Source organism: Paramacrobiotus metropolitanus, unplaced genomic scaffold (assembly GCF_019649055.1).
Source record: "Paramacrobiotus metropolitanus isolate TYO unplaced genomic scaffold, Prichtersi_v1.0 Parri_scaffold0000062, whole genome shotgun sequence".
In the NCBI taxonomy this organism is placed as follows: Eukaryota; Metazoa; Tardigrada; class Eutardigrada; order Parachela; family Macrobiotidae; genus Paramacrobiotus; species Paramacrobiotus metropolitanus.
In genome coordinates this window covers 323480-351394 of record NW_026570282.1, presented here as the reverse complement: position 1 = coordinate 351394, position 27915 = coordinate 323480, and the positions used below count along the sequence as shown (strand labels likewise).

The 27915-nt window shown below is 41.7% G+C and overlaps 8 protein-coding genes across 16 annotated transcripts; 4 read left to right on the top strand and 4 right to left on the bottom strand.

Annotated features, from left to right (window-relative positions):
* Positions 1-99: 99 nt before the first annotated feature.
* LOC129593483 (kelch-like protein 2) lies at positions 100-3967 on the top strand. 2 transcript variants are annotated; one of them, XM_055489817.1, is made up of 8 exons: positions 100-217; positions 294-749; positions 826-1102; positions 1258-1561; positions 2075-2683; positions 2854-2931; positions 2999-3202; positions 3592-3967. In XM_055489817.1, the coding sequence occupies exons 2-8, from the start codon at positions 388-390 to the stop codon at positions 3654-3656; spliced, it is 1899 nt and encodes a 632-aa protein (XP_055345792.1). In that variant the 5' UTR covers positions 100-217; positions 294-387; the 3' UTR covers positions 3657-3967. The 2 variants fall into 2 exon arrangements, with proteins under 2 accessions (XP_055345792.1, XP_055345791.1); XM_055489816.1 differs by having other exon boundaries at positions 183-749.
* Positions 3968-4089: 122 nt separating this feature from the next.
* On the top strand, positions 4090-6538 carry LOC129593485 (mucin-21-like). The gene is made up of 4 exons (XM_055489818.1): positions 4090-4275; positions 4345-4428; positions 4499-5147; positions 5334-6538. The coding sequence occupies exons 1-4, from the start codon at positions 4225-4227 to the stop codon at positions 6428-6430; spliced, it is 1881 nt and encodes a 626-aa protein (XP_055345793.1). The 5' UTR covers positions 4090-4224; the 3' UTR covers positions 6431-6538.
* Positions 6539-6653: 115 nt separating this feature from the next.
* LOC129593598 (uncharacterized) lies at positions 6654-8525 on the bottom strand. The gene is made up of 3 exons (XM_055489993.1): positions 8071-8525; positions 7704-8000; positions 6654-7646 (listed from the first exon to the last, which is right to left on the bottom strand). The coding sequence occupies exons 1-3, from the start codon at positions 8473-8475 to the stop codon at positions 6816-6818; spliced, it is 1533 nt and encodes a 510-aa protein (XP_055345968.1). The 5' UTR covers positions 8476-8525; the 3' UTR covers positions 6654-6815.
* Positions 8526-8842: 317 nt separating this feature from the next.
* On the bottom strand, positions 8843-12215 carry LOC129593573 (U3 small nucleolar RNA-associated protein 6 homolog). Of its 2 annotated transcripts, none has more exons than XM_055489960.1 (11): positions 12010-12215; positions 11813-11950; positions 11683-11724; positions 11509-11580; positions 11276-11408; positions 11039-11157; positions 10485-10959; positions 9901-10064; positions 9645-9830; positions 9197-9521; positions 8843-9136 (listed from the first exon to the last, which is right to left on the bottom strand). In XM_055489960.1, the coding sequence occupies exons 1-11, from the start codon at positions 12064-12066 to the stop codon at positions 8973-8975; spliced, it is 1875 nt and encodes a 624-aa protein (XP_055345935.1). In that variant the 5' UTR covers positions 12067-12215; the 3' UTR covers positions 8843-8972. The 2 variants fall into 2 exon arrangements, with proteins under 2 accessions (XP_055345935.1, XP_055345936.1); XM_055489961.1 differs by having other exon boundaries at positions 8845-9136; positions 11813-11897; positions 11975-12215.
* A 184-nt stretch (positions 12216-12399) lies between these two features.
* On the top strand, positions 12400-14621 carry LOC129593506 (MYG1 exonuclease-like). Of its 3 annotated transcripts, none has more exons than XM_055489852.1 (6): positions 12400-12995; positions 13161-13493; positions 13552-13636; positions 13720-13842; positions 13975-14162; positions 14246-14621. In XM_055489852.1, exons 1-6 carry the CDS (start codon positions 12829-12831, stop codon positions 14466-14468), a joined length of 1119 nt encoding a protein of 372 aa, XP_055345827.1. In that variant the 5' UTR covers positions 12400-12828; the 3' UTR covers positions 14469-14621. The 3 variants fall into 3 exon arrangements, with proteins under 3 accessions (XP_055345827.1, XP_055345826.1, XP_055345825.1); XM_055489851.1 differs by having other exon boundaries at positions 13155-13493; XM_055489850.1 differs by having other exon boundaries at positions 13140-13493.
* On the bottom strand, positions 14530-16738 carry LOC129593507 (uncharacterized). 2 transcript variants are annotated; one of them, XM_055489854.1, is made up of 6 exons: positions 16503-16590; positions 16221-16396; positions 15830-15966; positions 15481-15589; positions 15072-15100; positions 14530-15008 (listed from the first exon to the last, which is right to left on the bottom strand). In XM_055489854.1, the coding sequence occupies exons 2-6, from the start codon at positions 16281-16283 to the stop codon at positions 14798-14800; spliced, it is 549 nt and encodes a 182-aa protein (XP_055345829.1). In that variant the 5' UTR covers positions 16284-16396; positions 16503-16590; the 3' UTR covers positions 14530-14797. The 2 variants fall into 2 exon arrangements, with proteins under 2 accessions (XP_055345829.1, XP_055345828.1); XM_055489853.1 differs by having other exon boundaries at positions 14531-15008; positions 16581-16738.
* A 281-nt stretch (positions 16739-17019) lies between these two features.
* On the bottom strand, positions 17020-25021 carry LOC129593558 (uncharacterized). Of its 4 annotated transcripts, none has more exons than XM_055489933.1 (6): positions 24881-25021; positions 20237-20365; positions 19752-19929; positions 19242-19591; positions 18194-18367; positions 17020-18044 (listed from the first exon to the last, which is right to left on the bottom strand). In XM_055489933.1, exons 1-6 carry the CDS (start codon positions 24894-24896, stop codon positions 17308-17310), a joined length of 1584 nt encoding a protein of 527 aa, XP_055345908.1. In that variant the 5' UTR covers positions 24897-25021; the 3' UTR covers positions 17020-17307. The 4 variants fall into 4 exon arrangements, with proteins under 4 accessions (XP_055345908.1, XP_055345909.1, XP_055345907.1 ...); XM_055489934.1 differs by lacking the exon at positions 24881-25021 and adding an exon at positions 24634-24652; XM_055489932.1 differs by lacking the exon at positions 24881-25021 and adding an exon at positions 24079-24130.
* LOC129593559 (UV excision repair protein RAD23 homolog B-like) lies at positions 24861-27738 on the top strand. The gene is made up of 7 exons (XM_055489936.1): positions 24861-25458; positions 25583-25661; positions 25920-26061; positions 26454-26937; positions 27001-27201; positions 27288-27317; positions 27377-27738. Exons 1-7 carry the CDS (start codon positions 25393-25395, stop codon positions 27485-27487), a joined length of 1113 nt encoding a protein of 370 aa, XP_055345911.1. The 5' UTR covers positions 24861-25392; the 3' UTR covers positions 27488-27738.
* The last annotated feature ends 177 nt before the right edge of the window (positions 27739-27915 follow it).

Here is a 27915-nt window from a genome sequence, read left to right as displayed (position 1 = left end):
TTTGAATTTTGTCAGATCGTATTTTGATTTTTGACATAGCTTGCATTCCCGGGCGGTAGGTTTGTTTTGGTTTCGTACTCCTTGCCAGACACCAAACGTCTGCGATCTGCCGATCGGGCTTTGACCTCGATATTTCGAGTCGCATGCTTTTGAAAATTTGAATGAGCCAGTTCATTGGAGCACTTTGCCAATAATTTTTGCCAGATCAAAAGTAAAGGTACGGTTTTTCTTGTCGACGTAGGCTTGTTTTCGATCGAGGAAGTATAGAATCCTTATTTTTGTATCTGATTTAGAATATAAACGGCTGAATCTGGTTTACGATGGTTGATCTTTGACCGTATTTTCCGACATCGAGGAATCTTCTGTTAGACGTTGTTGGAGCAGGAGATGTCTCTTCTTGAGGGCGATCCGAAGCGTGCGCATGCCCGTGATCTCCCTGATGCTATTGGTGAAACTGGCAAGCATTCATCACAAAATGCTTCATTAGAGGATGCTCCCTATAGTTTTGTAAACCTGCAGCATCCTTCCAGTATCCTTCGTGGACTATATGGTTTAAAGGCCAGTGGGGCTTTCTGCGATGTTATCTTGCACGGATCCGACGCCGTTCCGGGCTCCATGGGAGTCTCCTGTCATCGTCTTGTTCTGAGTGCTTGCAGCAGTTATTTTCGTGGAATGTTCACTTCGAAGATGGACGAAGCCAGTAAGGACGAAATTCAGCTGCAGAACATCACGGGATGCACTTTGAAAGAGTGGGTTTTAATTATTGACTTTTTCAGCGTTGCGCACGTATTCTGTGACTTCACATATGGTTGCATTTGTTTTCAGTGTGATTAATTACGCATACTCGTCGGAGATATGTATCGATAAGAATAATGTGCAGTCGCTGTTGGCCGCTGCAACCTTCCTGGATATTGGTCCCATTCGGGATGCATGTTGCAGCTTTCTGGAACGGAATATGGACGAAACCAACTGTCTGATGATGCATTGCTTCGCCGAACTGCATTCGTGTACAATGCTGGCTGAAAAAGCGAAGAATTTTGCTCTACAGCGTTTTGCCGCTGTATCACAGTGCGCGGAGTTTCTTGAGATGGTCAAAGACAAGGTTATTTCATTTCGATAATTAAATTGGATTACGTGCGCCCGTTTGGGTGTAGATGCATGAGCAAATTGCTCTTTTTTAACTGTCAAGTTTTTTTTTGCTGCACAGCCTGCACGTGACTTAGTTCTGTGTTAAATATTATCTGATTATGTGTACAGGTGATTGATTTAATTGGATCGGATGACTTAAATGTCGAACGGGAGGAGACCGTCTTCGATGCCGTGGTGCACTGGTTACTCCACGATCCCATTCCCCGGACGCCGCAGTTTGCGGAAATTTTGCAATATGTTCGCTTGCCGCTTCTGAGTCCATATTATCTTGAAGATATTGTGGCCCCATTGAGTGCCATCCAGGACAATCCAGCTGCTCAAGATCTCCTTCGAGAAGCAAGATACTTTCACGAGTTGCCCAATCGCCGAATAGAATGGACATCCTCGCGCTGCCGATTACGAAAATCGTTTGGTGAGTTAATTTTCTGTGAAATCATAATTGTTTTGCATCAGCGAATGTTAGTTCGTAATTATTAATTTACTCAGCTGTACTTATTTAATAGAAATGAATTGTTGATTAAATTTGGCTGACAGTGTTTTTTAGTAAAATATTTTTGATCTTCATCGCTAACTGTTAATAAGAGAAGCTATGCAACTTACATTGGAATTGGAATGGTGGAATCGGAAGTGGTTGAGAATGAGCGATTGCCTGCCATTCGCGGTTCGTCTTTACGCTTCTTCGTGTACAGTAGCCGGACTATGCGACGCCATTTTATTTCGACCATAATGTGTTGATCGATCAATATGTGCCCTTCGCAGTTCACATTAGGCTGTCAAATGGACTAGGAGCAGTAATTTTCGTGGTAACCATTTTTGCGGTTTTGTTTATGTTGTTAGTTGTTACCCTGTAGTGAAACTGCTTGCTTTGCGTAGTATGGATCGTAATGGTTACCTAATGGTAAGTTAATTATGGATCCTATTCCAGGTTTTGCGGAAGTTATTGTTTGTGTGGGTGGTGAGGATGATAAAGTCGTGCTGCGCAGTGTCGAGTGCTTCAATCCGCTGAACTCTCAGTGGTGTCACCTAAAAAGCCTTCCACAGGCTGTTAGCAAAGCGGGACTAGTCATAACTGGAGAAAATTTCATGTACCTGTGTGGTGGGGAATTTCCTGATGGGTCGGCTGTGCGACAAGTGTATCGTTACGATCCGATTCTGGACGAATGGCGCGATATGGCTCCCTTGCAGCAGGCCCGCTCCGAAGTGGGAGTTGCACTCGTGGACGACCATATATATGCCATCGGAGGTTACGATCGAGTCCGCCGACTGGAGACAGTTGAGCGCTATGACCCTCACGCCAATAGATGGCAGAATGTGGCCAACCTGCGGACACCGCTGAGTAATTGTGCCGTTGTAGCGTATCGCAGTTATTTGTACATCTTTGGAGGAGTGATATCGTCGGAAAGCTATGAGAGCACAAATTATGCATTTCGCTATGATCCGAAGAATAACATGTGGAGCGACTTGGCTAGAATGCCGACCAACCGCAGCGGATGCGCGGCTTGTGTTGGTCCAAGCGGCTTAATTTACGTAATCGGTAAGCATGTCGCCGGGCTGTGTCAAAACTGGACTGTGTCTTTAATATTTAAGTTTGTTTTTGAATCTTTTTGATTTACGTAAGGCATCTTTTTAATTTACGTAAGCTGCGAGCACATTACACAGCTATTCACGAAATATTTTATACCTGATATGTGATGCTGAGTGTAGGTGGAATTGTAAGCGGCCAGGAAACTCTGAATCGCGTGGATGCGTATGATCCCAGTACGAATCAGTGGATAAAGAAATGTAATACAAAGACTGCTTAATTATACACAATAATGTCATTGCTCACCGCTGCGTTGATCTTTGTTAGGTGATATGAACACGAAACGGTATCGACCGGGTGTGTCCGTTTTGGACAATAAAATATACGTTCTGGGCGGAGAGAAGTATTTGGACAACCATTCGTCGGAAATCGAGTTTTATGATGAGGCCGCAGACACTTGGACTGTTCATAAAAGCGAACTGCCTTGTTCCAGAAGTTGGCTGAGCTGTGTGGTCATGAGAATTAAGAAAGGTGATCCGCAAAAGCCTTTGCTTACTAAAACTTAGTTTAATTAGAAATTTGATGTCGATATCTGTTTTCCTGTGTGTTATTACAACATCTCTATCATGTATCTTGAAGTGCACTGAAGTCCGCATTAATCACCATAAATCGTAAAACTTAACTGAAAAGTACTGTAAACAGTTTTTATCAAAATTAAATCTGTTTCTGTAGAATATCAACCAATAGATGATTTTATATTTTTATCGTTCATTGTCTACGCGTAGTAGAATTTTTACCAGACGCTTTACGTACCACAATTTTTACTGAACTCTACACAGACAGGCTTGCGGCTTGTTTAATTAATTTAGTGGTTCTGGTCGAAATCTGTGACAATGGTATAATTTATTTTAATTTTTTAGGCGACCCAAATGATCCACCAACGCGCACTAGTCGGGATAACAGAATTGGATGGTCCCGTCCATGATAAGCTGGCGTTATTGTTCGGTAATCTTTCTGGTCTTATGTTTGTTACCTCAGCAGAACAATGAAATATCGAATTTACTGTGATAGATTTTACCTAATCAATTTCTGCCATGTGTTATAAGCGTTCCTTCTCTCAATTTTGTTTGGTGATGTGACGCAGTATTGCTAATGGTTTGTTAGTGCACTGGGTTTTTGAATGTTTTTTGGTTTTAAAGTCATAATGCGATCCTCATTTGTGCATGCATGATCCAGATTTTGGTGGTTTTTGTTAGTCTCAGTTGGTGAAATATTCTGATAAAGTTTCGAACTGAATTTTTCGTGAATTTTTCTGATATAAGTAGAACCTAAAATCAAATGCAACAGACGAGAGTCAAGATGGATCCGGCAAAGAACCCATTGACAGTGAACGGAAAGTGATGTTGTCGTTGGTTATGAAAATCCACTTGTTGATATAAGCTTGACTCGATGTTCCTTGCTGTGGACTGTTCGGGATGTGTGTCAAAGCCATATAAAAATGTGGGCTAATGAACAGTGAGGGGCTCATTCACACCTGAATCTCTAATATCAAAATGAGGTGGTCAGTTTTTCAGCTTCTTCTTTGCACGGCCGTGGTTTCCGCTGTAAGTCCAACTCTACGACGTTTAAAAATTTTCCAACAATTTTTTGTTGCTTAACGCTGACCGTTTTAGGTAAAAAATTCAGACAGTCATCATGTGGACAAGCGTCAAGTGGTCATTTACACAAGTAACAGCAATTACAACTATGCTCCGCAGGTAAAGTTGACCAGTATTAATGTAATTACACAGTTGACCAGTATTATTAATGTAATCTCTTTCCTAACAGTTTGCCCAGTCAACATACAGCTTTACAATGGGCGATTGCACAGCTGGTGCACTAGTGGCCATCCTGACAGCCACGAATCCCGTCAACACGAATCTGTTCAGCGGAAACGGTTATTTTTACGGCAGCAATGGGTACAACAATGTCTTCGGCGTCAGTCTGGGCACCAACGGTATCGCATACGATGCGGACGCTAACTTACCGCTGACCTCCACCAACGTGGCGGTTAATTATCAGACCGGGCAGATCAATCTTGCCACCACGATCTACCAGAGTTTCACCTTTAATTACCGGGCCATTAACAGCTACGGTGCCACGGTCGTGCCGGTGACCATCGCCTGCAACGCCACCCAACAGGCACTGAATGCCATTAATACGGTGTGCTTCAATAATGTCTGCTTCAGTAACAGCAGCGGGACGATTAATACCGCCAGCGGGACGAATATTGCCCGTGCGATATGTTTTGATGGGGTTTGTTACGGCGGGTCATCGTCCTCCAGCAGCTCTTCACAGAGCGGAAGCTTTTCAACGGGATACACCTGCACGACCAGTACGTGTACTTCCGGTGCGGCGGTGTGTACGGTGTCAAGTTCGGGGGCTAACACGTATGGAATCACAAGTGGAAGCGGCGGATTCACCGTCAGTTCTGCAGGTACATTCTTCGTGAAGCTAATTCTTTTTGCAACAACTTCAATAAATCTCCATTATCAGTTTTATCATAAAAATTTTTATATATGAATATATATTTATATAAGTTTATTTATGGTGAGATGTTTTACAAAGGGTAGTGTGGCGTCATTTGTTTCGTGAATTCTTTAAATTGTGTAATGTTTTTTAGGGGCCATCACACTGACTAGCGGTTTGAGTGCCGGAACATATTCGATAGTCGTAGCCGCGTACAACTCCAGCGGCAGTACCACGACGACGAGCACTACCACGGTTGGTATTACGGTCAGCTGTGCGACGAGCTCAAGTTCCTCCAGCTCTACCAGTTCCGGCTCGTTTTACATCAACAGTACATGCCTGTACGGCAACTGCATTTTCAACTATACATCACCGTCATTCAGCCAGTCAGTGTACTCGTTCACCCAGTCCAATTGCTCCGGCGGTCAGACTATCGGCACCGTCATGGCCAGCAACGCCGCCGGATATTTCATAGAAACCGGCGCCTGGTCTAACTACTTTATCATAAACTCCGCCACGGGTGTCATCACTAGTGTGGGCACTGTACCGACCGGCACGATCGCCACCCTGACAGTGACGGCATACAACAACAACGGCGTGTCGACCAGTGTGCCGGTGTCGATCAATTATTCGACATGCTCGTCAACGGCCAGCACCACCACAACGACCACAGCGGCATCGGCATCCACCGCGACCACAACTGCCGGTTCGTTCAGCTTCACGCCGACCTTCGGGCAGACATCGTACAATTTCTCCCTGGCTTCGTGTACCGCCAACACCGTCATCGGGCAGGTGACCGCCTCCGGGGCGACAACGTTCAGCATTGCCGGGCCTAATAATTTATTCACCATCTCCTCCAGCGGATTGATTTCCACACTGAATGCCCCGCCGGCCGGGACATACTACACCTCCGTGACGGCCACCAACGCCACAACGGGCGCATCCACTTCCGTCCCGGTTATCATTACGGTAACATGCGGTGGCAGTAGTACCACGACCTTTACCTTCGCGTCCACCGTGCCCACGACAGTCACCACGTGCACGGCAGGATCAACACTGGGCACGGTAACGGCGACTAATGCGGTGGCGTACGGTATTGACGGGGGCAGTACACTGTTCACCATCAACTCGACAACGGGACAGTTGTCACTACTGACTGCGATAACCTCGGGGACGTACACGATTCCGGTTAGGGCGTTCGGCACGACGGGGACGGCCGTTCAGAATGTTGTTGTTACGTTCAGCTGCTAGAATGTAGTGGAGACTGGTTTGCAAAGCTGTATAAATATTTTTTATGATCGATGTATGTATGTGAATTGTTGATGTTGAAACTGGATAAACAGATGACTTGTAAAGACTTGTAAGTAACGTGTGGTTTCGAAAAGACATCCATTTAATATATATTACTAATCAAAGTCCGTTAAAGTCGCGACATATTGGTATTACCGTGTTTTTTATTTCGTTTTACGTGCCACCAGTGGCCCACCACAATATTCTGTACTTCTGTAAGAAATTAAATTTAATTTCCATAACGCTATACATCTGATATGCGGTATCTAGTACAATACATGTAATAATTATTTATTTACTATGTAGTTTTATTTTACAACCAAGAAACATTTTTCCAGTAATCGTTTCACACAATTTCCATTCCTGGGAAATCTGGGTGCGCCTGTGACTGGGCCTGATTCTTAGAACTTTTAACAAAAATTCGGTTTAGAAATGCTTTTTGTGGATGCAACCGTACCGGACGTACGGTTTTTGTTCGATTCCCGGTTGTTACATGCATGTGGACGATGTACGGATTCTGCGATGTCGTTATGGTTGTCACGTTGCCCACATCTTCCTCGGTTCCGTTGAACAACAAAAACGGCTCCAAGGTCCCATTAAAATTTGGAAAGTCATCGTCACCGGTATCATTGCCATAAGAAAATATGTCTCCCAAAGTGGAATTGTCGGGGAGCCATTCATCCGTAGCTGACGTCGTCGTGTTTAAATATTCCGTGGTGGTCATGGTCTGATTAATCGTACTGCTTGCATTCATGGCAAAATCCAGAAAATCCGGCATTGTCGGGCTGAGCATCGTTGGCTGATCAAAATACAGCGCGGTATTCGTTGGGGCGACTGTGACTAACGTGGTGGCCGGTGCGGTGGTTGTGGTCGACGTTGAGGTCATCGTTGTCGTTACCGTTGTTGCGGTAGTTGTTGTCGCAGTCGTTGTTGGTGTTGTCGATGTAGTGGTCGTTGTAGTGGTCGTCGTGGTTGTTGGTGGACACCGCTTCGTGTCGACGGTAATAAATGCTACGTCTTTATTGTCGGATTGGTTTCCATTGACAGCCACGATATTGTAATTGTACACCGAGCCCGGCTCAATGTACCGGACCAGTGCGACAAATCCATCCGAGGTCACGGTTATGTCGCATGGCGTGTCCGCACATTCGTAGGATGGTTCTGGGTATCCTTTTGCCTAAATTATTCTTCGCCTTGAAAAATTACAGAAATCGAATTAATGGAACTGCCTTACCAAGATTTGCCCGACTACCGTTCCAGTATCGCACCGGGTCATTGAAAACTTGTAACATCGCTTGTCAAACACAAGGTTGTAACGATCATGGCGGAGATTGACATCCATGTAGCATCCGGCGACTTCCACCACCACTTCGGCGACATCAGTGTTGCCGCCTGGATCAACAGCCTTTACGTAAAAGATAAAGGTCGCATCGACCGGGAGTAAAGTTTTCGTCGTAACAATTCCGCTTTCCAAGTGCACAGTGAACGTTTCGGAATCGGTCGAATACTTTACGTTGCGGCCACCGTTTGCCTGTACATATATATCACACAAGGAAAATACTTAAATGGTTCAAAAATATGAATGGTTCGAAAAATACTACCTGTACAGCCCCGATTTCGCTACCAGGAGCGCGGCGATGAGCGAAAAAGTGATAGGAAACAGCATCAAAACTGACCGTTGGGCAGCTGTGCTCGATTTCCACCGCAGTGGTGGCAGTGCTTCCATTAGGTGCCAGTGCCGTAATGTAAAATAACGGACTTTCGTCCTTTGGTTTTTTTACCATCCGGATGTCCGCGCGATATCGGTCGATCACAAAATCCTGTGTCCCGAAAATTTGGTACACAACATCCTGTGGATTGCCGCTGGCTGTTACTGTCCCGATAGGTACATTCAACGTGCATGTCGTATTGAGCTGGAAATTTGTGTTATTGAACTGCAGCAGACGTACAGTTCTCGTTAATAAAATCCCAGTAATCAGCACAGCATTGATGATTGTGGTAGACATAGCTAGCTAATCATTGTGGGAGAGGTATCGTGCAACATACTCGTATTATGGCTTCATCGCCAGCACTCACTGGTGCGGTGAGTAAATTTTTCGGTGATTTCCGAGACTCGTTAGCGAAGCGATCGTCGACCGGTCAGTATTGCCTCAACCGGAAGCCGCTTTTCGATTCGACCCTTGACTGACGTTGGCATGAAATCTGATCGCTCAAAATTTCTTACTGGACAAAGTTTTTCTTCATTCGGTGTTGGTAATGAAATCTTTTTTTAAGCAGTATGCAAATATTGTTACGCTATATCAGCAACGCTAAAGCGCAAAAGAAAGTGTTATCCGGACAACAAGGATACTTGCATTTACTATACATGTCATTAAATTTTTTAATAAAATTTTGATTTACATTCACCATTGCAAAAAACGGGCTTTTTAACAATAAAAAAAGTACTAGAACAAACACTTCAGATATTACTACTGTATAAATACAACACGACTGCTCCTCGAAGTCATCTTGGGCTAGTATTGTTTATTACTAAATCAGACATAGTAACAAACAATGTCACCAAATCGGACCGTAGAGCACGTTTCGCTCTCCAAGCTATGTCAACACATTTCATGGGATCACCATCTTTGTGAGTAGACTCCAGATTTAGGTACCCAATCCACAAATCTGCAAAAAAGTATATGTATTTCCAGTATTACCATAAACGGTGCACGATGTTAATCATACCAACACAATCCACGCCCAACTTCAACAGATTCTGTTCATACAGCTTCCGCAAAACAGCAACGGGAGCGTTCAGCCGTTCTTCTTCAGCAATAACACACTTCACAAATGCTTCAGTGCAGACACCGGGTAAACTGCAGATTTCGGCGTATATGGCTCGCCCTTTGCTAGCGTTTGCTTTGTACGCCCATTGTATGAATTCCATCGAAATAAAGGCAATAATTGGTCTCGATTGTTTCAATCCATCTCGAAAAAATGATTCAACGTATTCTGATTGCGTCGAAAACTCCACAACCCATTTGGTCATATGCTGCCAGAAATCAATATCCTAAAAAAACAAAACATCGACTGTGAAAGGCAACCCAGAAAAATTGTTCAACGCTAATCCGAAAAAATTTTTTAATTCTGTGCTAAACGTTCCACTCAACCGCACGAGTATTTTTTGGCTTACCTTCACAATTATTTTCTTTCTCGCTTTCTGCATTAGTAATAAAATGCTGTCTTTTTTATCTGGTAATGTTTCATACAGCGAAATAAGTCGATGGTAATCGTTGACGGAGCAAGGACCTTGGTGTTCTGCTTTTTTCATGATTTGCAACGCTTCCGTAAACTTTCGCCTCTCAACGCATATTTTGGCCTGCATTTTCAGATTTGAAATTAGTATGGTACAAATCATACAGAAAATTCTTTGAAGTGGTCAAACGCACCCATGATAAATAGTTATCAAACGTAAGATAACCGCGCTTGTCAGCCTCGCGGTAAATAGTATCCGCTTTCTGGAACCGTAAGCGCTGAATCTCAATCCAGTCGACGGGAATACTGTCCATGCGGAGTTCAACCAAAAATCTCAAATAAACTCTCCAATATTTTTCTACAATGAGCAAGAAAAGAAAGTAGTAACACCACCGTACTTCTTTCGTCATTAATTAATAAGACATTTCAGATTAAGCTAACCACTTCAGTGCCAACGACCCGGAAAAAAATGTCACCAACGCAGTGAAAAAACAAACATATTCTTCCACTGGATACACAGTACAGAATTTATACAACAGCGAACGAAATGGTATCACAAAATCGTGTATTCACAACAAGAAAATCTCAATCAATTTACACACGAACGGACTTATATAATAATTCAGAAACAAAGACTACCGTATAATCCTGTTCCAATAACATTGATAAAAAATCAATTACTTATAAATAGTACTACATCTGTGTATCTGTAAATAATAACTACCTCCTCATCCTCCGTATCAAAATAAAAAACAAAAAATGCAATCAGTTATCTTACCCGTAGTACTATCCGCAACACTTTCAGTTATATCATCCACAGGAATATTGTCAACAGCATTTTCCGCAATAAATTTATCCATTATAGCGTACGCTTCGCTTTCAGCTTTAATTAGACTGTATTCCGTTAGATTTTTGGAAATTTTCGCTGACATCAACATTAATTTAGCGTGCTCCAAGGCGAATTCTGGATTCATGGAATACTGTTGTTCCATATGCTGCATAATGCCTTCCGAAACGGGTTTCCATAACTCGGCAGGAGCGTCAGGTTCACAGCCGAAACGCAATACTTGCTCATATAGCGAAGATGCGAAGTCTAATGTCCTAATAGTGTCCATTGCATTCGTCGCCACTAGCAGTGCTACTTTCCCACTGGTAATCGCATCTTCCGCTGAGGCAACCTGCTCGGCAGGAATATCCAACACGGCTGCCCGCTGGAAAACCTTCTTCGCTATGCGCATTTCTATCGCTAAATGCTACAAAAGAAATACGATTATAACAATGGAAACAAATGACATGAAGCAAATTTCCGTTAAATGTTAACCAGGCACGCACATGCCGCCATGTGTCAGGATTTTTTTCGTGCCACCTCAACGCTTTCAAGCACAATTTTCGCGCATTATCGGGCGAGCCATTAAAATCCAACTCGAAATCCGCAGCTTGTTTCCAAATATCTACAAAATCAGTCGTTAGTTCAAGTAAAACATAAAACGGAATTTGAAATAAACATTATAGCTGCGCAAGACTGCGAGCAGTTTCAATCAGAACTGTCGGGTGCTCTGGTAAATTTACCGAGCTTGTCAGAATGCAATTGCAGCATCCGAGTGTACACTTCGCTGGCTACAGGACCCCAGTTGAGTTTTTTACATAATTCGATATGAAGACTCCAGACTTCCATACTACCGGGAAACCGCCGTTCGGCTTGCTAAAACCAAAACGTTGTAAAACGCTATTTAAAATCTTCGCGGTGATGCATTAACTAAACAGCCAAACTTTGTCTATACTACGAAATTCCAAACATCTACCTGAAGTCTAGCTTGACATCGTTTGCCGATAGATCCTTCGATATCGCTGAACTTCAACGCATATCCGAGCCGCTATTAAACATGTAAAACTTAAAATATGAAGAAAAGACTGCCACTTTTCAATAAAAACACTGGCATTTCGTCAAAAATTTATCGACAACGCGATACACTTACGGCGCGGCGCAGTTTGATCAGATCCAAAAAATTCATTTCATGCTGTTAACGAAAATAAAAAATTTATAATAAGATCACTCGAACGGAAAGCGGGAAGACCAGCAAAGCTGAGTGCGCAGTCAGGTCTTACCTTGATGTACTCGAGATGATCATCCACAGATTTCTCATAGCGCTGTACGCGATACTCGAGCCCTTTTCGCTTCTGAATAATGGCTCTACAAGAAATGCTATTGTACTGCTGTCTTTTCTCACAATCCAATTCGGATTCCTGAAAAGTGAAAACGTTACTTACTTGCGTTCTTCCGCACTGAACAGACCCACACGCACCATCTGCTCTAGTTCACCAAGTCCGCGCTCGAGACGCTTGTCCACAAACTCCGCCATGATGCTTCAGCTCACGAAGAACAAGTTATTCCTTAAAAATCACTCGATTGTTCGTTTGATGTGCAACTCAAACTGAAAAAACAAACAAACCGGAGAGTTAAAAATCGTCACGCAAAAAAAGGAATAAGTGACAAGTCGCAAGCGGTTTTTCGAAGTCACATCTGATCTCGAAAGACTCCGCTATGCGAAAGCGACATGCCAAGCCGGTTAACTTGTTCACTAAGCAGCCGCCAAGTTGCGGTTAGTCGAACAACTGAACACAAGCAGCAACCATCCTTGAGGCTTGAGTTGCTTAAACAATATAATAATTTTACTTTAAGCAACCCAAAGAAACGGCAGATTGGGAACCCGCGCAGTTCTGTTTCCCGAAGTTCTTGTAATTCACGTAATTTCACTCACCCTTGAAATTTAATTTTCTGTCTGGATGAGTACAACCGCGTTATCCATAATCATCAGACCGCGGCGCGGAATACAAGCAAGGTGGCTTCGCATATCCTCGGCAAAGCTCAGCTCCTTCTATGCCATTCCCCAAAGTCCCTGCGATCGTCACTTCCATGGGGCTTTAATGTGCCTTGTAGAGCATTCCATGTCCATCCCCGAAATTCCTTTTACCCAGTAAATTGTAATTCAACATCGGTCGGTGTCAACGTGGTCGAATTGTCTTTGATTTATCCGAAACGTAATTTCTCCGTAACAATATCTTCTCAAAGATCTTCGTCGCTCTTCGGTTTTGCTACTCGCAAGTTTCGATCGTTACGGGAAATGGCGGCTTCGCAGGAAAATTCGACTTCATCAAACGGACATTCCAGCATTTTTTCTGGGAGACCCCGTAAGATCGGTACCCATTCCGGTGTGTTTCATGCCGATGAGGCACTGGCTTGCTTCATGTTAATGCAGCTTCCAGAGTACACCAACGCGGAAATCATTCGGTAAAGACAAAGTTAGCGTTCCGCAATTTTTTATGGGTTTGTGTGGGGATAGTAACAGATTTATTTTTAGTTTTGGAGAGAATACATAAGCAAATTTTACATCTTCACTATCATATACGAGGCAAATAGGTGTAACGAAAACAGTTTTCGTAATTACAGTTCAAGGGATCCGGAAGTGTGGAAGAAATGTGATATTCTCGTGGACGTGGGCGGTGTGTACGATCAGGATGCCTTTCGTTTCGATCACCACCAACGAAGCTTTAAGGACACGATGAACAGTATCCAACCTGAAAAGCCGTGGACCATCAAATTAAGCAGTGCAGGACTGATTTTCTGTCATTTTGGCCGGCGAGTGATTGCCCAGTTATTGCAGTTGGACAATCGCAATGAAAAACATGCCAAAGACATCGAACTGATCTATGACAAGGTGTATGAAACCTTCATCATGGAAATCGATGCCATTGATAATGGCGTGCAGCAGTCCGAAAAACCACTTGCGTAATGCAACGGAACTTTAATCAGCAAATGTTCAAAAATTAATATGCATATTTTGTAGATACCAAATAAATACAGGATTGAGTAGTCGTGTCAAAAAGTTTAACCCGCGATGGAATGAACCTGTGCAACCGGAAGACTTGCAGGTGCGTAAAGTAGTTGTGAGCTGTTTTTCGCAAATCGGATTTAGTAGTGATTGTTTGTTGTTATAGTTGTTTTACGATTTCAGAGACGGTTTATGCAAGCCGTACAACTGACTGGATCGGAATTCAGTGATAAAATTGATTTTTATCGCACGTCATGGTTGCCGGCACGGCAGATTGTGGAAGATGCTCTGCTGAAGCGATTCGAAGTGTGTAATTTGGTTTGAGCCAGAAAGACCATTAAAACTAAAAAGCCAGAGTTTTTTGGTGCATTCTGTTAGTCATTTTTGCCAGATTGATAGAAATTATCAAAACGGAGAAAAAGTTAATGTCGCTTGCAGATCGATCCCAGTGGACAGATCGTGCGATTGCCGGTTGGAGGGTGTCCTTGGCAGGATCATTTGCTCCAACTGGAACAGGAGCAGCAGCTTAATACTGAACAGCAAATAAAGTTCGTGTTATACCAGGATGACCAACAGCACTGGAGAGTGCAAGCAGTTCCTATCGCAATTGGTTCTTTCATTACACGGTTAGCTATGAGCAATCACGTGAAAAATGTGTTGCAGTATTTTTTTGTAAATTTTCTATTCACTGTTTGTAATTTTCATGTAGTTTGCCTTTACCTGAACCATGGCGTGGCCTTATTAATGAAACCCTTTCCCAAATGTCCGGAATTCCGGGATGTATCTTCGCACATCACTCGGGTTTTATTGGTGGAAATACTACGTATGACGGTGCTCTGGCAATGGCCTGCAAAACCCTTAATCTGGCAACTTCAGATGCTAATTTAAAAATTAATGAACCCATTCCTTCTAGCAGTGTCTCAATGCAGTAATTACCAACGTTTCCGCTGTTAAGATCGGGTTGCCTTTTTTTCCTAGGTAGTAACAAGGTGAACTGAAATAATTGTTTGCCTGGTTTACTTTCTTTTGTTTGCTTATGATTAGTGTTTTCATAATACTTGTGGAATTAAATGATGCCACATTTGCTTTTTTAAATCATAAGTTGGGTTGTTTTATCACAGCTTATTATACCGAATGCCGAAAATATGTAAAGTAGTAAAATAAGACCAAGAGCATCAGGATCCAAAACGTATGTAAGACTTGTCCACACGTCTTTGTTAATTATACCGCCAAATAATCCACTCTGTCTTCAACAATAAATTCAGTTCTCGTTGTTTCGATTTCGCTTTCTTCTTTGTTTGGAATCTTTTCCTTGGCGCCGCTTCCGGGCTTCAGCAAAGCGTGCGCTCTTGGTATAAGCTGTGAAATATCGTCCACCTTGAGATTTCGAGATCTGTCCGCTAGCGTCATCCTCTGTAAGATCCTTTTTGTCATCGTCGCTCTGCATTTCTCCATCTTCAGCGTCTTCATTCCTAATTGAGCGAAATATATTTTACCACAACGACATGCCAATTATGAATTAAGTATTTTCTCACCTTTTGCGCCTCTCTTCCTCTACCGCATCCTATTAAAATAAAAAAAATGTACTGCACAAATAAACATTCAACGGTGAAACCGGTACCATACCGTGAATTACCGGAATCTTCAAATATTTTATATTACTACCCGTATTACGGTATTTCCATATATGTCATTGTCATCGCAAAATCAGTTTGAGCTACCCTTTAGCAAAGTAAACAGTTACAGTATAAGGCATATGCTCCCAAACTTTGAAAAATTACTAGATCGTTTAGCTTTTTCTTTTTAAAAGTACTTCCACTTATTTCACTGAAGTACAGGATGCCAGTCCTCGATCGCACAGAAAACAAAGCACTAACCCAAAATAATTATGTTACGCCTGGAACTAATTACGGATCAACAAAAAGCCGCTTGTCGATTACTTACTTTGGACAAAGTCGCATCTTCCGGATCATCCTTTTTCCGAAAATCAAATCGACCGCTCACCAAATCATACAATCGACAGAAGCTGAACTCTTCTTCTACGGCAACATAACTGGAAAAATTGCGAATAATAATCAGATACCTGATTCTGGATACTTGGGACCGGGGCATATCATTCCAGCTAAATGGCTAATTAATTATATGAATTGTCTACGGACTGTACACGAGGTACACAAAAAATAAATACTTTATACTTATCACAAGTTTTAACAGCTTTGCCGAATTACGCATTAAAATATTTGTTATACGTATAACGGTTAGACTCTTCGCTTATCTCATGGTTAGTCCGTACTTCGCTAGTTGAGTTCGCGCCTCCATCTCTCTGCGATTCGCTTCCAATTGAGTTAAAGCAGGGCCTGCCTTCGATTTTGTCCTTTCGCGATCGCTGAGTGGGTTTTTCGTTTCTGTTTCTTCGGAACGTTTCATGAACTACAAATCAGTTTAGTGCATATTGCATATCGAGGGATACTGTATCACAGCAGGTACTGATATTCTAGAGCAGATGAACGAATGTATGAATTTTCTGCGATTTTTTACCAGTAGCAACAGCTAAATTAATAATTTTCAAATTCTCCTCTTCATTTTAACTCTCCACCTATCTGGAGAATGGAGGGTAACTAGAAGTCTACCTGGTAGACTTCTAGTTGGTAGACTCTACCAAGTTATAAGTCGGCAAAATTTACCTTTAGATTCATCAAGCTGGAGGAAAACTTGAAGTTGCGCTGTGCAGGAAATACTTGCGCCATGATTGTGGCTTTGGAGTGTAGACTTAAATAGTATACCCGGGGGACGAAAAAAATTTTTCAACAAGGACCAGTATTCGTAGGACCAGCGCAGTTCACACTTACAAGGTCCAAGACTAAGAGTAAAAGAATCAAGAATCAATTCAAGACCCGTCAAAACTCGAAACCTAGAACCCAAACACAGATGACAAATCCTACGCCATACTTCGTATACATAAATACTTCGAAATTCTAATGCATTAACTGAAACCGATGTTTTCGGGCTTGGACTGTTGCGTATTAGCGCTTGGCGCCGCTTACTTCTAACAAAACTCCGGGAACAACCATGTATTAAAACTGTAACGAAAACTGAAAACAGGCAAAAAGATTCCACTTGATTTCGCAACCACTGGCGCTAACGTAGCCAAGCCTCTGGCGGTTCGGACTTCCTACAACTGCAGCGGAAGGCCGGAAACCGTAATAAAGGAAGAAACCGCATGTACGTAGGAAAATTTCAGCTTTATGCCAATTTTGGGAACAACGGAAGGAGCAGAAAAGTATAATGAAGTTTTAATGTTGTAGAAAATCTTAATGTTTCAGTTTATGTGTATTTTGTAGCACGTTGCACCACAGGTGAATAAAACACGATGCTTTAAACTTTCCCTACCTAAAACCTTGCTCCCTGTCATTGGGAGTACTACAGACTCTGTACAATACACAAGGACATGTAATGCACAAGTGGCGAATCTAGCGATAAATATTTGTTGCATGCTGTAAGCACATTTTTAATATTTGATCGGTGCATAAGACTATTATAGAAACTTAATACTGTAATAATTAAAGATTACAATGAATTGGAAAGGATAGCAGTACACAACAGGATTACACTGCAGTGAAAATTAACAGCAATACCCCGGAACTGATGTTGTGATTAATTTTTTCAGTATCCAACTGTTGCACAATTGTTGTGAAGGACTTGTACGTATGATAATAAAAAGCTAGTAATCAGTTAGCATTAGGAGGTTGTAAATTGGTTATCAAAGGTTCTTTAGGCCATCATCACTTTTGCGTTGGAACTCTGATAGGCTTGCTGAGGTGTGCCCAAAGGAGGATAAACAAGAGGAGTATGCTCCGTCGAGCGGTACGCTTGATTATCTTTTCCTACCGGACCTCCTTCAAAAGTTCCATACGCGTTTGTGGGTGCATTGGGCGTTATGGCCGTGCGCTCATACACGATGCGTTCACGACGCCGGCGGCAACAGCACACACAACACAGAATGACCGGAAGTATCACCACTAGAATAACCGCCGCCACGATGATCAGAGCGATGGCCCAGACCGGAATAGCAAAGTTATGATAGTAACGCTGGTGATCATGACGACGCGGAAACCAGTGCATGTAGTACCGGGGATCTTGTTCGTCTTTGGGATTAAACGGACCGGGAGTGAATTTAACCGGAAAGGGATACATGGCGTTTTCCCAGTGTACGTCTTCTTCGTTTACTCGGTGGCGATGCTCTGGCCGATCCGGAGTATCCCGGGTATCGGGAAGGTCAGGAGTATCTCTGGTATCGGGAAGATCAGAAGTATCCGGGGTATCGGGGAGATCGGGAGTATCCGGTCGATCCGGAAGGTCTGGTTTGTCTGGTAAGTCGGGCGTGTCTGGACGATCAGGGGAATCGGGTTTATCGGTTGCGTCTGGCTTATCCGTAGTGTCGGGAAGATCTGGCAAGTCTGGGGTATCCGGAGTATCCGACCATTCGTGCTGATGATCATATTGATAATCTACATGCAAACCATGGTCACGTCTTATAATGACGAGTACAACAATTACACTCTTGCAAAAGTCCTGGTTTGCAAAGGTTTCGATTTGAGATTCAGATTCAGTAGTACTGCGAAAAATGCATGCACGAGAAAAAACAATTTATATTTACCGGAGCACCAGTCAAATCCTCTGAAAATGTCAGCGGGATTGTTGCCGAAATCTGACCAACGGAAGCGATCTGGGCATACAACTCGAGATCGTCGATAAGCCTCGCAAAATAGCTCGCGCGGAAGAAATCCATGAAGAGAAGGGCACCACAGTTCTCCAAATTGCGCATTACTGTCTGCAACACATAAATGAGGCTTTATTGTATTCGTCAGGCTAAGGAAGGTTACCAAAACGATTTATGTGTAATATATACGGTTCTTGTTATATATAAGTAAATTAGTTCTTACTTAAATAAAAATTTTAGATGCATGAGCAATTGCGCGTTTCATTAAAGAATTATGGTGTGCAGTTTGACAAATCGATATTGTAGCGATAGAAATTAGATGTACCGCCAGTAGGAGTGTTAATTGCCTTTCTCTACTGTTTATTGGTTGTTGTGTTATGAAGATCAGAATCCTAGTTTTCCTACTTTTACCGACCGCATCTCACGGTCAGAAACATCTTGAAATTAATCTTGCTGCAGCTTGCTCCGAATCTTGCCCCTGTGCTTATGCACTTCTTGCTAACGCGCCTTCCGAGCTTCTTGCCCACGCTTATGGGTTCTTGCTCCTCAGCTTGCGTTGCTCGCTGAATCTTGCTTTGTGTACTTGCTAATAAACTCATGCGATGACCTTGTGTTGTGTTGCGTAATCGCCATGGGATGATCGTGCATCTCCCATCATTGTCACCATGTAAACGGTAGTCAGCTTCCGGTCAGCATCGCTGCCGACCGTGCCAGCCTTTCCCACACTAACAGCCGACAGATCGTGGTAAGGTGGATTAACCAACCCACTAGAACAGCAGTCAAACCGGCTGCTGTTACAATATCGTATGCCTTAACAATATGCCTTTGAATCTCTGACCTTTGCTGACTAGGTCAAACGTGATGCGTTCATTTGAATAAGAATTCATGAAATTGAACATAAAACTGCCGGTTACCAGAAAATCCACTTTATGCAAATAACTATATATACTTGCAGTTTGATTCAGATGCCGCTATAGCTACTTACCGCCTTGTATAAGAGTAAAATCAGCGACGAATTCCGTGGCTTTCCCGCAATTCACCCCATGCTTGTATTCCAGGCGTAATGTGTCCCGTACAGAAAAGTATTGCGCCACGGACAATGTGGTAAGGTTCATGAGATATCCCAGCTTCAGCATCATATCTGGCGTGTCAGGAATATCGGGTTTATCTTTGTCAGGCTTATCGGTGACCTCTGGCTTATCGGGTACTTCAGGTAGATCGGCATGCAGATCGAAAATGCGTTGAGTTATCGCATCTCGAAGTGTTTGTCCAAATCGTTGTTCAAACAGAGAGCCATAGACAACAAATCGTTCTTCTTCGTTTAGTTCCAGTTTTCTGCATTTAAGACGGCCATAAGCATTAAAACGCCGGTAATTTTGAAAGGAAGAAGTTACTGTTGAAAGGAATAAATTACATCTCGCAGTCAGTGCTGAGTGGAAATATTAGGAGAGAAAACTATAAAGGGATTATAAATATGGTGCCCTGTAATTACTACCTGACGTTGAGGAAGAACCGAAAGTGACCGTGGCAGTCTTGTCCATAGCGTACGCGGAAATTAACGAAAAAATCCTCTTGGTTACACCGGGAAGGATCTCGGCGCAGAACAATAGTACCGGAACGGTACTGGTTGCAGTCAATTAAAATCGTTCGGCCTCGGTAATCGTCCAGCGATACTATACCAAAAAAAGCGCACTTATTGTTAGGTTTAGTGACCTATGGCTATAGCTAATTTAGCAAAACAAATTTTACGACAAATATGCATGTTAAAGTCTTGTAAGCAGTCAGATTTTTAAGAGTCAACTCAATTTCGCAACAAAGAAGTGAGATCGCTATAAATCCTCTTATTAATGTTTATTTTATGTGGAGCTAAAGGAAGTGCGAAAGGATTTTTGGAAATATTTCTTTGGTGCCATAGTTCGTTAACAATAAGAGAGAATGCATTAATGTTGACGAATCTTCTCTGCCGAAATGTATACTCACTTGTTTTTCTTCGTATTTCTCCATCAACAACATCAATATTAGCGCATAGAAATCCCAAGAAAACCGATAGAAACAGGAAATGCAACATCCGATGCCGAAGCATTTTCATTACATGGTACGTTCCACAAACTGCAAAGGACATTCAAGGCTTTTGGCTTTTGCACGTTACCTTACAGTTAATACGGTTTGCTGTCAAGCGTAGATATGTTACTGTATTGTATTGATAATTTTAGTAAAAAAATTTTAAGAACAAAACTTTGAAATAATGTACGTGCTCATGCAGCACAGTTCATGATCGAAAGTTCATGCTGGGGAAAAGTGTTAACGAGTTAATTTGAAGCAGATAAACAGTTTTATCTGTTATTAAGCTACTCAAGAATTACTTATCAGAAATGTTTCTAGAATTCATGACAAACTGCTGATAAGCATGTCAGCACGGGATGTTTCCTACAACTGCATGCAGGTATCCGCAGCTGGCGACTATTGCGAATTTGCGAATAACACATAAAATTCAGCTACTCGCGCGACATTACAGCAATTTTGTCATAATTTTGTACAATAATAGACTATTTTCGAATTCAGAATGATAATGCAGGAAAACGTATGTGTTCTTTTTCACACTCAATGAAATTTACGAAACTAACAGCACCCGAAAGGGCAATAAACAATAAGGAAACAATAAGTGGGAAGTGGGAAGTCGAGGCCTATAATAAGCAACACTTTTGCAACAGCGTTTTTGCAGCAACACTTTCGTTATCAGTAAGTATCAGCATCGAAGTCCAGTGCGAGAACACGGTCTCTGTCATGGGAACAGCACCAGCATCGGCTAATTTAGACGAAATGTTCTGCATGATTAGGCTGCATATTTCCCTTGTCAGCTGTGGCTGTGTCACCGTTGTCGGCTCTCAGTCAGTGTATTCAATAAAATTTTGTTTTATAGAAAACTTGTGATTGTTTTGTACCGCCAATCTGAATAAAAGTATTGAAGTACAGTACTCGTATCTTATTTACTCTACCACGTGCACAGTACCTCTACAATAGTTACGTACATAACAGTAGTCTACAGTAGGTGTTTATTGTTTAATTAGAAAGTAACACCATAAAAATAAGTATGGAATTATGCCGGTGCGCCGCAGTGACCGTACAACGAATTCTTGTTCGATTTTGCAGTACAGGTACTTATCGTTAGTATCTATATAACTCGTTAAAGTCGTAAGTAGAGCAGTTCTATCAATAGATTCATATATCCTTACGTCCTTATTTTTTTGAAATTATCTCCTAAATCAAGATTGATTTTTTCAATAAGTTGATAATTTTATAAAATAAAGCATCGCACAAACGTTCCTACCTTTATCTTTAAAAAAGTCTTAAGTTTTGGAGAAGGTTTAAAAAAATTTTTGAAAGTTGTAGTACTTAAGGTTTGTTAGTACTTAACGGTTGCTAGTTTTGGAAATTATCTCCTAAATCAACATTGATTTTTCCACTAAGTTGTTAATTTTATAAAATAAAGCATCTTCCAAAGCTTCCTACCTGCAGCTTGGAATAAAATTTCTGGTTTCCGGAACGTTTTCAGAGACCCTTTCAAACTTTCTTTACTTAGCGTTTAAAGTTCATAGAAATTTCCAGTAAATTCTGGAAACGTCTCGAATGAGCAAATACAAGTTTCGCAGCTTAGCAACCTAATTACCTAAAATACAGATCTGTGTTTGTTATTTAAATTGTCAATTCAATCAAAATAATAACTTTTTTTAAATTCTTGAAACCTTTAAGATGTTTTTAAAACATGTTCGAATACCTCAAAATAACTATTAATTTTTCCAAAGTCGGCTCCAAAGCTTTTACATTTCCAGAATTTCTAAATATTTCAACTCGGCCCCGCTGCGCGGGGCCGAGTTGAGTTACCTCTAATTTTATTACCGAGTTACCTCTAATTTTTTGAGCCTCCAGAGTTTCGAAATTTTAAAAATGTCTAGAAATGTCTGAGTACCTCAATATCTCGCGGTTTAAAGAGATTTGGCCCGGTACATAGCACCAAATTTGTATATATCCACGGCAACTTCCGCTGTCGCGCGCTCCCAAACCCTCGTAAAGACACTTAAGTGGGCCACTATGATAAGTGAATGGATTCACGCGACATATACTTAAGTGGGCCGGCTTCACTTATTTTTTTCCCGAGCCATATGGCTGTCGGCTTTTTGTTTTAGCAGATTCAGGAAAGTTTGCCCTTTGCAGAGTACTTGGAATTTTTGAAATCGGATCACCCGTTTTCGAGTTATTTGCGTTGTAAAAAACCGATGACGAAAGCACTCAAGCCACGCCACGCGAGCCACTGCACTACAGCAAAATGACTGTTGTAACCGCCACACATGTGCGGCTGCAGCTCTTCTTTATCGCATCACGCCTCAGCACCTATGCAGTACAGTAAAATCACTGCATTCACCGCAATACACGTGCAGAGGCGTCCTGTGATAAAGAAGTGCTGCAGCCGCACATGTGTGGCGGTTACTAAAGTCGTTTTGCTGTAGTGCAGTGGCTCGCGTGGCGTGGCTTGAGTACTTTCGTCATCGGTTTTTTACAACGCAAATAACTCAAAAACCTGTGATCCGATTTTAAAAATTCCAAGTACTCTGAAAAGAGCAAACTTTTCTGAATCTGCTAAAACAAAAAGGCGACAGCCATACGGCTTGGGAATAAAATAATTGAAGCTGGCCCACTTAAGTGTATGTCGTCCATTCACTTATCATAGTGGCCCACTTAAGTGTCTTTACGGGTAATTCTCATAACGGTCCTCATACTCATAACCCTATTCCTAATTCAGAATTCATACTCAAAACGGCTTTCATAATCATAATCATACTTTGATCCTACCGGTTATCATAATACTATTTTTGTGCATAATCATAACTCAAACCTTTACCGCTACTTACCAGTGCGCTATTGCGCTTAATGTTATTAGTAAAAGCATTATATTATTTATTAATCATAAAAACCGTATTATTGACACTAAGTAGTAATAGCTGTTGCGCAAATTGTGCACCGTTCTTGAATTTTTTTAAAAAATTTTTTTTGATATCTGCTTTTGTCCTGGCTAGCAATGATTAAACTGCGTTATTACCGTTCCTGTGTTACACTGCTGTACAGTGTACACGATGCTTTTGTCGAAATTTAGTTTTGTGGGAATGAAAAGTTAACGGCCCGTTCACTTTTTGTTTGGTGGAAGCTACGTAGTAAGCACATTAACATTTCAGGTTTTTTTTATCATTAGCACTAGTTTAGAAAATGGACGAAAGTAGACAATGGTAGATTTTTAGCTCAGTTTTTATATGCAGATTAAATTACTTAGCTTTCGTTACTCAGTTCAAGTTTACTGAAGTCATTTTGTAATGAAGCCATTTTCTGATAAATATTTTTGCGCTACTAATTCAGATGAAATAATTTTTACGAGAGGACGAAAGCGGGCGGTTGAGTAGACTTACCTGAACACATGGTTGTAATTGAATATTACATTTTCGACACGCCAGAATGAGTAATGGTTAAGATATGAGCTATAATTATGAATAAATTAATATGATGACCGGTAGGACCAAAGTATGATTATGATTATGATGGCCGTTATGAGTATGAATTCGGAATTAGGAGTATGAGTATGAGAGCCGTTATGAATATTAGGTACATACCTAGCCATGCAAAAAAGTGTTTAGGATTGCGCGACAGCGAAAGTTCCCGTGTATGTACCCGAATTTGGTACTATGTGCCGGGCCAAATCCCTTAATTGTCTAATTTATATGTAATTTCTAAATATCTAAAAGCCGGCCCGCGGCCCGTTTACCGTATTCACTCACATGGCGGCTCTGTGATACTGGTGGTAGCTTGGGCATTCACTAACATCGAAATCTAATAAACATGTATTAATTTTATTTTAATAAATACTGAACAGTTTGACTGATGGCTGAAAAAATCTTACAGATAGTATCTAAAGATGCAGCCTGCAAGGACACCTTGGGCGACCGTTAACTGTTCCCCGCAAGTTTCCATTAATTCTGCGCTGAAAAAATGGTATTTTATGGGCATCGTGTACAGATATATGACCCCACTCATTCCATTTTATCACCGTTAAAATATTATCTGTGGTACGAAAAATTCAAGTTTTCAGTTCGTTAGATCGGTAATATAAAGTTACATTAAAAACGCGTTAAAGAACCATGAAAAAAGAAAAACTTACGGGCTTTCACAGTTTTCAGAAAATGGTCGAATTTAACCGGAAAGCTTGAAAAAATTCCGCATTTCTACATGTTTAAAATATTTTCGTTGGCCTCGCTGGGTTTTATATTTGAAAAATTTCTCAAATTTTTTTTTATTGCTGTACGAAGTATATTTTGTATTTCTTTCATTCTTACCTCGAACACAACTGGTCGCGCGCTAGCGCGACCGATACTTGTAATATCTATATAACGGTTTGAAAAAGGCGCTTGCTGTTCCAAACATAAATAGAAGAGTCTCCAGACCTAAAGTTAAGTATTTGACCACAGGAGACAAATACTTAAGATTACTAATTAAGTAGTAAGTAAGTTATTAAAGTGAATAAACTGCAGTTCAAAATTTAAGATTAGTGCTGGTGTTTAGTCGTCCAGCTCGAACCCGTACCGCTGACATCTTGCATCCATGAATATTGACCAACTTTTAGCTTGTTCACGCCTTAAATCATACGTCATCGCGGAGCACTATGTTCACAGCAGTCGGATTATTAATATGGCACTAGACCACTAGTAGTCAGATGCAGGATACGTTTTTTCGAAGCCAAAAAATGGTCTTGATTCTTTGAAGTGCTTATGGGTATTGCTTCCACGATGCACCCATAAAGACTATGGCTGTATGGCGTCGATGCGTAATGAAATTATAAACTGAGTCATCCGTTCTATTGCAAATGCACGTCTGTCAGTTCTGTGTATTTGTTTTCGAATCCTTGATCATTACAATTATTGCGCGTTTTCAGTTTAATCATTTCTTTATGCGAGTGTAATTAATGTTGGGTGTATAATATTTAATGTGGAGTGGGTTCGGACTCAATAATAGGTCCGGTTTTCGTCGTTTGGGATAGTTTTGAATTTTGATTCAATCCTGAGCTGAGTGCGCGCTCTATTTTTTCCGCTTTCAAAATGCAAATTACGTGCAGGCTCCTCAACCAAGAAACCTTCACGGTAGAAGCCGAAGGGTCTTGTACGGTACGTTTTACTTTTTATTCTTGTAACTCTGTTAATAGAAATCGTCAGTACACTTTTGTGTGATGGGAATCTGCTCAAGTGGAAGTACTTACGGTTCTACGCAACCTAGAAGTCTTGTGCACAGGTGGCAGAGATCAAAGAGAAAATCCAAGAGAAAAAAGGAAGTGATTTTAAAGCTGAATCCCTGAAGCTGATTTCTGCAGGTAGTGTGTACCCAATGAGTTACGATATTTTTTGTTAAGCCACTATTATTCGCTTACACATAGCGAAAGATTAAATTTGAAAAATTAGAATCGTGAGTCGTGATGAACCGTAAATTTATAATTCTTGCAGTCCCGTTGAGTGTTGAGAAATTGCAGTTTTTTTGGACGAAACTTTGGAAGCCAATTTATTATTATTTTATAAGTGATGTTTTTGTTTTACAGTTATGCAGTTGTGGATGTTTTTGTTATTCTTTGCAGGAAAAGTTTGGGATAACAACAGCGCTACTCTGAGCGATCTGAATTACTCTCCATCAGGATTTGTTGTGGTTATGATAGCGAAGCCAAAGCCTCAGAAAGCGGCAGTTGATGTGGAGAAGTCTGTACCTTCGCCCGCTGCATCGTAGGTGTATTTTCGGCGTATTTAGTGTTTTTTGGAGTAAAATAAGTAATATCTTGTCTGTACTCAGTATACTGTTTGATTTTCAGTACGTGTTACAGTACTGCAATCTGTGCGGACTACGTAGATGTCCATAATTTTTATTATAGCGCTATCATAAGAAATTGCGGTAATCAGAGTATAGGTGTCTCACATTCATGCAGATTTGTGTTTTTACTACAGTAATTAGTCAAAATTAAAATTAGTTCGTTAAAAAAAGTTGATTATGTGATGTACTGAAATATGGACGGAAATGGAGATTTCCGGTTTAGATGATTGTAGTTGTTAATCTTTAGATTTGCTGGATATTTGTGGTATAGGGACTACAGGCTCTAGTTACTGCTCAATTGTTGCAGTGTACAGTCTGTGGAATCGTCTGCATCTGTCTCTGTGATCGAAAATCCAATGGCCACCAACACACCGGAATCGCGTCCACATGCTCCTTCTCCGGCTTCTCAGCAACCGCGCCCCCGCCCCGAAGCGGCCTTTGGTTTATCACCAGAACAATACGAAGCCTTGGTCAATCAAGTTCTGCAGATGGGCTACCCACGCGCAGAGGTGGAGCGGGCTCTGCGGGCTGCCTTCTATAATCCCGAACGTGCGATTGAGTATCTGTTGACGGGAATACCGGAATCCGCCGGCGGTAGTAGCAGTAGTCGGGCGGTAATGCGGGAATCCGAAGACGAACCGGAAGACAACAGTGAAGACAGTCGTAACCGTTTGACTTTCTTTCGCAATAGCCCACAATTTCTGCAGATGCGAGCGCTGTTGCAGCAGGATCCGCAACTGTTGCCGCGGTTTTTGCAAGATATTGGCCAGTCGAATCCTGCGTTATTTCAGGTATGCTAGTTTTGCCGCATGGCTAAACTTGAGTAGGACGGTATTGGATAATACGATTTGTAGGCCATACGGGATAACCAGCAAGAGTTTCTCAGTATGATAAATAGTCCACTTCCTGGAGATGGCTCGTTGGCAGAAAATATAGGAGCAGCCAATCCTAGCAGTGGTCGTGCAGGTGCCACCGCAGGTAGCACTGGCGCAGCGACTGCGGGTGTCGCATCCGCTGTCCGCGTGAATCAAGAAGAAAGAGAGGCGATCGAAAGGGTAAAATAGTAGACCATACTGTAGTACGTAGTACTGTTTTCCACAATTAAAACAGATGGTGAAATTATATTCCGGTTTTCCTTTAGTTGAAACAGTTGGGATTTCCGGAAGCAATGGTATGTATAAGTGGTTTTTTACTTGGTTGGGCGTGGCTAAAACTGAATTGATTTTGCAGGTTGTAGAGGCATACTTTGCCTGTGATAAAAACGAGCAACATGCTGCTAACTTCTTGTTCGCCCAGATGGAAGAATTTGAGCAGAGTGGTTCTGGCGCGGGAACAAATTGATCATGAAAGACTCAGCCTTAGAATTTAAAAAGATTTGTATTTTTTGGATCTTTATGTTACTTTACTGTTGTTTAAGACGTTGCCGACATTTTGTATGGGTTTTTGTACAAATTAGTTTATTCTTGTTTTTTTCTTCAGTTTAATTGGCGACTTGACGCGTGCCTTTGGTTTGTGTGGAGCGAGTTGATTTGATCTGTGTGCGCACCAAATAAATTACTATACTACTCTGTAACCGTTGCTCTATGAGTTATTTTCCTATTTCGATTGCATCTTTTCGGTTGTGTTTACGTCGCCACTGGGTCGCATAATTATAATGCAATGAGCGATGCTGCAGTACGTGTATGATGTTTCGCACGTCTAGTTTCGCATTAAGCTTTTTCTTGCTGTCCCCGAAAATAAGCCTTCCCACGGCGCCCGATTGGTCGATA

Bases quoted from the DNA above. Each gene is read 5' to 3' on its own strand.
- LOC129593507 (XM_055489853.1), bottom strand. From the start codon at position 16,283: ATGGCGCAAGTATTTCCTGCACAGCGCAACTTCAAGTTTTCCTCCAGC. The intron at 15,101-15,480 runs GTAAGTAATCGA...TTATTTTAATAG, and splicing joins AAGATGCGACTTTGTCCAAA to GATGCGGTAGAGGAAGAGAG. The intron at 15,009-15,071 runs GTGAGAAAATAC...TCGCTCAATTAG, and splicing joins GAGGAAGAGAGGCGCAAAAG to GAATGAAGACGCTGAAGATG.
- LOC129593573 (XM_055489960.1), bottom strand. From the start codon at position 12,066: ATGGCGGAGTTTGTGGACAAGCGTCTCGAGCGCGGACTTGGTGAACTA. The intron at 10,065-10,484 runs GTAAGATAACTG...TGCTCATTGTAG, and splicing joins TGTTGCGGATAGTACTACGG to AAAAATATTGGAGAGTTTAT. The intron at 9,831-9,900 runs GTGCGTTTGACC...CTGAAAATGCAG, and splicing joins TTGATAACTATTTATCATGG to GCCAAAATATGCGTTGAGAG.
- LOC129593485 (XM_055489818.1), top strand. From the start codon at position 4,225: ATGAGGTGGTCAGTTTTTCAGCTTCTTCTTTGCACGGCCGTGGTTTCC. The intron at 4,429-4,498 runs GTAAAGTTGACC...CTTTCCTAACAG, and splicing joins ATTACAACTATGCTCCGCAG to TTTGCCCAGTCAACATACAG. The intron at 5,148-5,333 runs GTACATTCTTCG...AATGTTTTTTAG, and splicing joins ATTCACCGTCAGTTCTGCAG to GGGCCATCACACTGACTAGC.
- LOC129593483 (XM_055489817.1), top strand. From the start codon at position 388: ATGTCTCTTCTTGAGGGCGATCCGAAGCGTGCGCATGCCCGTGATCTC. The intron at 1,562-2,074 runs GTGAGTTAATTT...ATCCTATTCCAG, and splicing joins CCGATTACGAAAATCGTTTG to GTTTTGCGGAAGTTATTGTT. The intron at 3,203-3,591 runs GTGATCCGCAAA...TTAATTTTTTAG, and splicing joins GGTCATGAGAATTAAGAAAG to GCGACCCAAATGATCCACCA.
- LOC129593558 (XM_055489932.1), bottom strand. From the start codon at position 24,124: ATGTTAGTGAATGCCCAAGCTACCACCAGTATCACAGAGCCGCCAT. The intron at 19,930-20,236 runs GTGAGTATACAT...TTTTTGGTATAG, and splicing joins AGAAATACGAAGAAAAACAA to TATCGCTGGACGATTACCGA. The intron at 19,592-19,751 runs GTAGTAATTACA...TCTTAAATGCAG, and splicing joins CGGTTCTTCCTCAACGTCAG to AAAACTGGAACTAAACGAAG.
- LOC129593506 (XM_055489850.1), top strand. From the start codon at position 12,829: ATGGCGGCTTCGCAGGAAAATTCGACTTCATCAAACGGACATTCCAGC. The intron at 12,996-13,139 runs GTAAAGACAAAG...TAACGAAAACAG, and splicing joins ACCAACGCGGAAATCATTCG to TTTTCGTAATTACAGTTCAA. The intron at 14,163-14,245 runs GTTAGCTATGAG...ATTTTCATGTAG, and splicing joins ATTGGTTCTTTCATTACACG to TTTGCCTTTACCTGAACCAT.
- LOC129593559 (XM_055489936.1), top strand. From the start codon at position 25,393: ATGCAAATTACGTGCAGGCTCCTCAACCAAGAAACCTTCACGGTAGAA. The intron at 25,459-25,582 runs GTACGTTTTACT...TCTTGTGCACAG, and splicing joins AAGCCGAAGGGTCTTGTACG to GTGGCAGAGATCAAAGAGAA. The intron at 25,662-25,919 runs GTAGTGTGTACC...TATTCTTTGCAG, and splicing joins CCTGAAGCTGATTTCTGCAG to GAAAAGTTTGGGATAACAAC.
- LOC129593598 (XM_055489993.1), bottom strand. From the start codon at position 8,475: ATGTCTACCACAATCATCAATGCTGTGCTGATTACTGGGATTTTATTA. The intron at 8,001-8,070 runs GTAGTATTTTTC...ATATATGTACAG, and splicing joins GCGAAATCGGGGCTGTACAG to GCAAACGGTGGCCGCAACGT. The intron at 7,647-7,703 runs GTAAGGCAGTTC...AGAATAATTTAG, and splicing joins CGGTAGTCGGGCAAATCTTG to GCAAAAGGATACCCAGAACC.